Consider the following 10,042-nt stretch of genomic DNA (forward strand, 5'->3'; position numbering starts at 1 on the left):
TCATATATAAATATATTTACATATGTACATGACTGTATTTAGACCTCTATAAATGCCCTTTGCCTCCTAGTTCTTTCCTCTATTTCCTTTTATTTTCCTCTTTTCCCACTATCATGATCAGCCTTCATTTGGGTTTCAGTAATTCCTCAGTTTCATTGCCCTTGATCAAGACCTACCAGACCTCCTACACACTCCTCGCCATTGCTTTTGGATCACTTGTTGCTCCCTTGTTGTTGGGTTTGTTAACACCCACTTTCTTCCCCCTACCTTACCATCATCTCCCATGTCCCCATGAACAGCCGGTCTTGTTGTTTTCTCCTCCAGGTTGTTCATCTGTACAGATAGACCTGCAGAGATAATAATGTGCACAAAAAGTAAGACAGAGCAAAACAAAGCAACAAAGGAAAACAAAGCAAAACAACAACAACAACAACAAAAAACACTAATGATACCAAAAAAAGTCTATAAATAGTTCAAGGTCTGCTTGCTGCCCTTTAGGAGTGTTTTCCAGTGAAGTCTGATGGCGTGGGAAACCTTGGCCCCAAAGTCTATTTGTGGTTTTCCCTGGGGACTTAATTGCTCTGTTCCCCTTGTTATTCTGTTTCACACCCTTAGTGTTTCACCTCAGTGTGGTGGGGTCAGATTAGGTGTAATTCCAGCACTGTATCTCCAGTATGTTCCCCCACAGTGCTATGGGTCAGTGAGGGATGCCCTATCTCTTAGTGTCGCTGCTGCTCTGAGCATGAATATCGTCCTCGGGACTTGGTAGGCCAGGATGTGCTCCACTCTCTCTTCTCCCTTCATTTGCTCCTGTGTGCTCTGTCAGACATGTTCCTCTTCCTGAGCTGTAGCTTCAGTGCTGTCCTCTGAAGGGAATTCTTCTGCGGGGAGGAGATACTGTCCACCTGGCTGGGATTGGGGCCAGTCCCTCAGACAGCTCTGTTGGTTCCCTGCTTCATGCCAGCATGTAGCATTCACATCTTGGAGCACTGGGTGAAGTCTGGTCCCTCTTTCTCTGTGGATATATTAGCAATACCCTCCCCTTGGGTGGGTTAGTGCCCTGTTCCCCCGCTACCCGTGTCTTTAAAAAAATTTTTTTTTCCAACCCTCTTTTTTAGTTGGCTACCATATGTACCTCTGGATTTGGTCTGGCCCCTGCCATACTACATGGACCGCATCCCAGGAATGTTTGTGTACAGTAGCTTTTCCCCTATGCCCCTTTTGCATTTTTGAGCTTACCTCATCAGACTTATGTTGTACTTGTCCTTTTGTACTGGGCTTACTTCGCTTAGCATAATTTCCTCCAGTTCTTCCCAGGTGGCGATATGCTTCATGCGTTCATCACTGCTACCAACTACTTGCAATTGTGAACTGTGCCGCGATTAATATTGGTGCATAGATGACTGGTCGTGGTTTGTTTCTTGCCTCTTCTGGGTATATGCCCTGTAGGGGGATTGCTGGGTCATATGATAGCTCAATTTCCATCTGTTTTAGATATCTCCAAATCAACTTCCATAATGGCTGTACATACCGACAGATCCAACAGCAGTGTATGTGAGTTCCTATCTCACCACAGCCCTTCCAACACTCATTGCTTTCTGATTTTTTGAATTGAGCTTTCTTTGAGGGAGCTAGGTGGTATCTCACTGTTATTTTAATTTGCATTATTCTTATAGCCATGTATTTTAATTTTCATATCATTTCACAACTCTTCTCATCTTTGCTCATTAGTGATCAATGTGTCAAATCAGTTTTCCAGATGATCTCTAAATTCAGGTGGGGTATGCTCAAGGTTGTAATTTGGCTTATGTGGGCTTGTTTACATTTTCTCTAACTTCACCTTAACCGTGAATATGAACAATTGTTACACGGTTCCAAAGTTGCCCCCTTTGTTCTGAATGTGAGATTTAGTGTATTATTTTAAATCATTTCACTGGGGGCTCATACAATTCTTATCACAATCCATACATGCATCCAATACATGTGTCAAGTACATATGTACATTTGTTGCCATCATCATTCTCAAAACATTTGCCTTCTACTTGAGCCCTTAATATCAGCTGCTCATTTTCCCCCTCCTTCCCCACTCCCTCCTCCCTCACGAATCCTTCATAATTCATAAAGTATTATTATTTTGTCATATGCTACACTGTCTGATGTCTCCCTTGCCCTCTTCTCTAATGTCTATTGCCCAGGGAGGAGGCTATACGTAGATTCTTGTAATAGGTTCCCCCTTTCCACCCCACATTCCCTCCAACCTCCAGGCATTGCCACTCTCACCACTGGTCCTGAAGGAATCATCTGTCCTGGATTCCCTGTGTTTCCAGATGCTATCTGTACCAGTGTACGTTCTCTGGTATAGCCATATTTGTAAGGTAGAATTGGGATCATGATAGTGGGGTGTGGGGGAACATTTAAGAACTAGAGGAAAGTTATATATTTCATCGATGCTAACCTGCACCCTCACTGGCTCATCTCCTCCCAACAACTCTTCAGTAAGGGGGTGTCCAGTTGCCTACCTATGGGCTTTGAGTCTCCAATCTGCATTCACCCACATTTACAATGATATGATTTTTTGTCCTTTGATGCTTGATACCTGACCCTTTCTATAGCTCGTGGTCACACCGGCTGGTGTGCTTCTTCCATGTGGGCCTTGTTGCTTCTGAGCTAGATGGCCGCTTGTTTATCTTCAAGCCTTTAAGGCTCCAGATGCGATATATTTCGATAGCTGGCTATCAAGAGATTTATTATCCTCATCATCTTTTCCCACCCATAAAGTAGATTTGACTCCTTCATATTCTATCAGTCAAGGTCCCTGTGTATATATGTTACTTATATTGTTGGGGGGAAAAAGGATTTGTAATGAATAAAGTGTTAGTCTTTCAAAATTCTATAATGAGATCCCTGCCATTGCTTAACACCAGGGACATATATTTCAGTTGATCTTTTGTCTTTATTTTCAATTTTGGCATTCCAATAACTCATAATTATCAATGTATCTTGTTTGCAAGTTTGATCAATTTCAGACTGTACAAATTGGTAAATATTTCAATACCTTCATGTTGAGCTTAGTGGTCAGTTGGTCCATTTGAATAATAGTTGCATTAACTTGGTTTTTTAGTGAGTGTATAGATAATATCTTATCACTGACAGCATTATAAATCAAGATAAATCTTGGAATGTACTCTTTAAGGAGGCGTATGATGCCATTCTTCCTTAGTGGGTCATTCCTGACATACTAGACCCTATGATTGTCTGATTCAAAACGGCCAGTGCCAATCCATTTATTCTCACTAATGCCTAGGATATTTCTCTGTATGCTTTCCATTAATTTTTTGCTGGTTTTATTGGCATATAATTCACATATAATCCAATTCAATAGTCTAATCAGATTTTTAAAAGGGTCTACAATCATCATCACAATCAACTGTAGAACATTTTCTTCTTCCTTATACTCATTGTTATCAGCTTGCCATTTCCCCCCAACCTCCCAACTGTACCCCGCAAGAAACCTCACTGCAGTCACTGTTTGTATAGCTTTAGCTATCCTAGATTTCATATACAGAAAATGGCAATGAATACAAAAGTAAAACAGAGAAAAACCTTAATTGAAAAGACAGCTGAACAGATGTAAAACTGGAGCACATTTAAAATGGGTTAAAAGGGACGATCAAATGATCAGGTTTCATTTTGTTAGGTTTAACCTCATTGCATTGATTTTTGATGATTCCCTATGCTTTTCGATTCTTACTTCAGAGATTCCACATTAAAGTTATTAACAGATGTTTGTAGGTATTTCTCCTTATTTGAGTCGTAACACACCATCAAATAAAAGTCCAAATGCTTTGTTCCATCCATTTGATTCACAATGACTTTACTCTAAGGGGGAAGCTCTTTGCCATTAGTATTTTCAGTGCCCCCTCCCAACCCCCTGAGAATTTATCTCCAGCACTGAAGGAGCTCATAAGGTTTTCTATGGTGACTCTTTTTCTGCAGTATACTGCCACTTCCTTCTTCCTCTTTTTGATATCCAAAACCAAATTCCTATTCATAATGACTTTACAAGACCCAGTAGAACTGCCATATAAGGGTTTTGAGATTTTAAATCTTTGCAGAAGCAAACAGTCTCATTTTTCTCCTGAAGTGTAAACTAGTGGGATCAGACTTCCAACTTTTTTTATTAGAAGCCTAATGTGTGATGCACAGCACTATCCTGGCTCATTTTCCTTTTGCTGAGAAATATTAATTAATTTTGTCTATTTTACTATGAAATATATTGTCATTATTGTATCCTTTCTGTTTGTCTTGAATATTATTACATTCCTACTTATTAACTGTGCTGTTGATGAATATGTTCAGGAGTGTTTCTTCAAGTATCATTACTGTCACGTGCCATCGAGTTGGTTCCAACACAAAAGGACAATATTGACAGCAGAAAGAAACACCTTGTGCCATCGCCACAAGTGGTATACTGGAGACAAATATGATCACCTGTTGGTGTCTTTTTTTAAACTTTTATTTTTGGGGGTTGGTTTACAAAAGGAATTGATCCAATATTTCAGCGTAATGACATAGATTAATACTTCCTTTATGATTAATTCACTTTATGCCTTGAAATCTTTCATATGATTTCAGCTTGTGCATTGCATCTTGATAGTGCTTTTTATGTGTTTAGAGTTCTACTTGTACACATCTTTTTCTTTCATCATTAAATTTTTTTCCCCTGAATAATGTAAAATTAGCTCCAAATTGTGTTGCTGTGTTTTAGTGTGGGTATTCAATCTCCTGCTGTCATGTGTGGATTTATCTGTATCCCCTCTACTGAGGACTCTGATTATGTGTTCAGTTCCTAGATAGAGTGAGGCTCTCTTGTGCTCCGTTTGCTCTTTTTTTGTGTCACTGACAAGGTGTGTTAAGTTCGAATACCGTAGAACAGATATTGAAACTGGGTAAAGCACAATAACTTTATTCTTCTTTTTCAGAAAAGTCTTAGATTACAAGTCTTCATAGGCTTGAAGTTTCAATATCTTCCCCCTCCCCCCACCCACTACCCCAGCTACCCCCCATTTCCAAGAGCATCTTGGAAGAAGTCTGCCATTGAACATGTAGGTAGCATAGTTCTAATCTGATGGACTCAAGTGTATTAGGCAGATGGACCCCAACTACAACTCTTATAAACTTGTGTCAGCTCCTCATTTCCATTACAATTTCCATTGGCTTTGCATTAGAATGCATTAACTATATGCATCAATTTGAGAAAGGTAGCCATAGTTGCAGTAGTTTAACTCCCTAGCCATAGGCAATCTTTAGCCCTTTATTTAGATGTTCTTGAATGTATTTCAACGAGGTGTTCTCCATATAAGATTATCCAACACTTTGTTAGATTATACCTTCATTCCATATAGATTTATATATTAATTCTTGTTACTATGTCACCATTAAAATAATGTTTCCTCTAGGCTTTTTCATTCTGTTTTGCTGTGGTGAGGTTTTATCTATTTTTGTTTTCATGGACCTTGATTCAACCAGGAGTGGTACATTTATGTTTACACTTTTCAAAACATCTTTTTGAACAACACTTATAAACATTGAGTATCATTTAAGAGTTTTCCTATAATGGTGAAAATAATACACTGTACTCTTCCTTCCTCCTTCAGTACATGAACCCTCAGGATTACATTCAGGGTTTCATGTCTCTCCCTTGCTTCTTTCTTTTTATTTTTGATTTTTTTTCATTAACATGAGAGAAAAAATAATTATTTGGTTAATTTTAACTAAGTTAATTTAAAATTAGTTAAACTGGAAATAAAGTGAATAAACCTGGATGCATTTTTTACACACTTGTTATTATTTTGTTTAGGCTCTTGGCCTGTAGCATTTCTTAGGACAGAGTGAGATATAATTATTCAAATTATGGAAGCCAAGAAAAACAAATGGTGGTGAATCTGTCCTTTCCCTTGTTTCCTAGAAACATGTCATCTGGCTGAAATGGCCTGCTTCCTTATAGCTTTAAATTTCAAACTAATTGTAGGTTGTTTTCTTTTTGAGAAATATTTTGTTTTTCCTAAAATTAATTTTCCTTCATTTGTATATTTCAACTCATATTTTCTATTTATAGAGTCGCTAATGAAAACAATTTAATTCCTTTATGTCTTTGTATTTTAATGTCTTCGTTATTTAATTTTATATGCTCTATGTCTCAAAACAATTAATTTTTGGCATTCTCAAGTACTTTGATAAATTTGTTTACATTTCATTTCTTTGTACTAGTCTAATATATAACCTGTTGTATATTTTATTTTTAAATGGTTTACAGAGGATGGCAGAATCATAGCAATAAAAACATTTGAGTTTTCATTATGAATTCAGCAACTATAATTTTTATATGTAAAAGATGTATCAGATATTTCCTTTCTTTTGCATTTCAGAAGTAAGAAAGGTATTGAAAATGAGAAGGCAGGATTTAAGCCATAGTTTAAAGTATTGAACTGGCCATTTTTGCTATCATCCAGAGATATAAAGTGATATTCCACATAGAAATAAATAAATGTAACATAATATCCCAATTTAAATTATGCTTTCTGATTTTACCAAAAAAAATGGTTTAAATCACCCATGGCATATATTTCCCTATAAAAAGACAAAACTCTTTTGTGTCAAGAACTTTACTTTATATTTTCTCCAAGTTTATCTATAAAGCCAAAAACCTTTTAAAGATAATGTGACTTTTTTGTTACCAACTGCTGTGCTTTTTTTTAATACTAATGATGAAACCAATTGTTCATCCCTTAAACTCTGACAGCATACTATGAATTCTGACAAATTTCTCCCACTCCAGTTCCTGAATAACATATAATTTCCTTGATATGACAAAATATCATTTTAACATTCATGTCATGCCTCGGTGTTCGTTTTTCATGTTTCTGTAAGTTAATGAGTTCCAGCAAGAGTTCCTTCATAAAGTTGTCTTTTGCCAACAGCCTTGCTGCAGCATATGGATCTGGTGACAAGCTACAGTGTTAAGGAGATTTGTTTTAAACCAATGCTCTAAAGTGTGCATGGAAATACTAAATACATCCCTGTGTGTTTTGCAGACAATCCTGGTTTGCTGAGCCATGTCACAGTGGGTATTAGAGTTCTGGATGTCAATGACAATCCACCTGAACTTGCCAGGGAATATGATATTGTTGTCTGTGAAAATTCTAAGCCTGGCCAGGTAAGTTAATTGTTTCATTCTTAGCATTTAAGTGGAAGAAAAATGAGCAGCTTCATTTCTATTATGTTGAGGTATAAAACACAAAACCTGGCAAGCTGTTTTTGTATTGAGTGAAATAATTTTAGAAACTGTTATTCTAATATGCAAGTCGATTTGGTTTCTTTGAGAATCAAAGAAAACAAATTCTCTGGATTTTAAATGCAACTCAGCAAATCAACTCATCCGTGCACGCATGCCCTCATTCCAGCCAAGTTACATTGAATTCTTTGTGTACAGCTCTGCAGGATGTGGTGAGGAAGCAGCACATTTTCTGTCCAAATGAAACTACAAAATTGGAGAGAGGGAAGTCATTTGCTCTATTTTGGAGGATCAGAAAGAATGCTTTATGAGTGACTGTTGAGTGATATGGAGTGCTGAGAGAAGATTAGCATTTCACCTGAGGAAGAATGTGTGTAACGGATGGGGAGGGCGAGCAGAGACCCTGAGACAACCAAGGAAGCGGTGAAGACACTTTTGAAGGAGACCAGAGTGGATGAGGCACAGGAAGCAAGACTGATAGGGCATTGTGCATCTGCCTCACACGCCGTCTATCAGTTTACACAAATTTAGCAGCTAAAAGCAATGTGGTATCTGAACCAGTGCTCAATATCAAGAGCCATTTTGGAAAGTCTAATTAAAATTGTAATGAGGTTCATCATACAGCTGCTCCCACAACCAAACTCAAGACCCTCTAGTTGATATCGACTCATAGTGACCCTGTAGGACAGGCTAGAACTGCCTCAGTACGTTTCCAAGAGTGTGTCTTTATGGAAGTAGAAAGCATTGTCTTTCTCCCACTGAGTGGCTGATAGTTTTAAAATGCTGACTTTATAGTCGGCAGCCTGGTGCATAGCCATCTCACCGCCAGCTTAAAGCAGTGACATGCAAAAGTGGAGAGAAGCACAGAAAACGAATCATTCTTAATATTGCTGGAAAGAATATAAAAGAGCAAAACTATCTTATAACGCTTTTTATATTAAAAATAACAAGCTGCTACCATATAATACAATTATATTTTCCAATACTTGAGATATGCAGACGAGTGCTCAGACACAATCTTGTATGCAAATGTTCATATCAGTGTATTTACAATAATTCTAGTTGGGAAACAATCTAGCTATCACTTAATGGGTGAATGATTAAATAATCTACAATATATCCATACTATGGAATATTTTTATCAATAAAAATGAATAAATTATTACTGCATATGATAAACAGGTGAATTTTCAAAAAATTTCTAAGTAGATAAAAAAATTCCCCAAATTTATAGCATTTATTGTTTCTTATCTCAACATAAAGAAAACAAAATGCTCAGAAGGGATCAGTAATAAACAACATGGTAAATGCAGAAAATATTGAACTTATCAAGGATTTCATTTTATTTGGATCCCCAACAAATGCTCATGTAAACAGATGTTAAGGAATCAACTAGAATATTAAATTTGGAAAATCTCCAGCCAAAGATTCTCTCAAACCTTTTATAAAAGAAGGGTGTAACTTTGAAGAACAAGGTGCAAGTTGCCTTACATGTACAAAAAGCGAGGTAATGAGCAAAGAGGACCATAGAAGAATGATGTCTTTGAATGATGCTGTTAGTGAAGACTATTAAATATCCCAATCGCTTCAAGGGAAACAAATCTCTGTTAAAAGTACAGCCAGAACGCTCCTTAGAAGCCATTAGGTAAGTCTTCATCTCTCATATTTTGGACTTGTGTCAGGAGAGACCAGTCCCTGGTGAAGGGCATCAAACTTAGTAATTTTGAGAGTGCGTGAAAGAGGAAGAACCTCAATGAGATGGATTGACACACTGGCCACAAGAATGGTCTCAAACATAAGAAAGACTGAGCATGATGCTGTGTTTTGTCCTCTTGACCCGGGCTCATTATGAGTTAGAACTGACTCAATGGTACCTTAAGACAACAAACACCGTCAGATGATTATACTCTTAGATTAATTTAGCATTCACTTCCAACTCTCACCAAATCACTCTAAAATCGTTCTCGCTTCGGCAGCAAATATACTAAAAAAATCACTCTAAAATTATAGTATTTTGTACTCATACATAAATAATTAGCAATCTGATCGGTCAATTAACCCATCCATTTAATTTTACAGTCCTTTAAAATCATGTTTATAGCACTCTGGAGGACTTCCATTGTATTTTGATACAGATTTGGAAAAGGCCACTCTGTTTAAACACAGCTTTTCAAATACGTTATCTGAAATATATCTGTATTTCTCAAGCTGTGCTACATTTTTTGTTGTGTGATCAATGCTTTCAGAATTTAAGAAATTGTTTCTAGGCACCTTGTATTTTTATATGGTAAAATCCTTGAAAGCCGGAACATGTGTAAGGTAGAAACTTATTGTAGAATGAAAATTAAGATATTTTTCACTGAAAGGAGGAATAGAAAAGTTGTAATACTGTATAGATACACCCACAGAATCAATTTCCAAGACCCAGGAAAAATAAGGCAGTCCTATTAACTTCTAACTCTTACAGCTTTAAAACAACAGCAGCTACAACACAAACTTATAACTGACTTATAGTGATCCTGTAGGACAACGTACCTCATGTCCACCAGTGTGGATTTCTGAGACTGTAGATCTTCAATGGAGTAGAAAGCCTCTTTTTTGCTGAAGAGCGGCTGAGGATTTCCAGTTGCTGACTGTCTTAGTCTGGGTACTTTAGAGAAACAAATCCACAGCAACTCGTGTATAAGAGAGAGTTTTATATAAAGGTTAAGTGTGCATCAAGAAAACATCCCAACCCAGTGCTGCCCA

General features: G+C 37.2%; 1 protein-coding gene across 4 annotated transcripts in view; it reads left to right on the plus strand.

The window, feature by feature from the left end:
* The window catches only part of CDH18 (cadherin 18), a 653,448-nt gene that overhangs the window by 605,950 nt on the left and 37,456 nt on the right, over positions 1–10,042 (plus strand). For all 4 annotated transcript variants that reach the window (XM_045285189.1, XM_004698093.2, XM_013008043.3 and 1 more), the window contains exon 9: positions 7,095–7,216. In XM_045285189.1, the coding sequence (XP_045141124.1) occupies positions 7,095–7,216 (122 nt within the window). The remainder of the gene's footprint in view (positions 1–7,094; positions 7,217–10,042) is intronic.

This window comes from Echinops telfairi, unplaced genomic scaffold (genome assembly GCF_000313985.2).
Source record: "Echinops telfairi isolate 266 unplaced genomic scaffold, ASM31398v2 ScPeMD7_7469;HRSCAF=8507_1, whole genome shotgun sequence".
NCBI classification, from domain to species: Eukaryota; Metazoa; Chordata; class Mammalia; order Afrosoricida; family Tenrecidae; genus Echinops; species Echinops telfairi.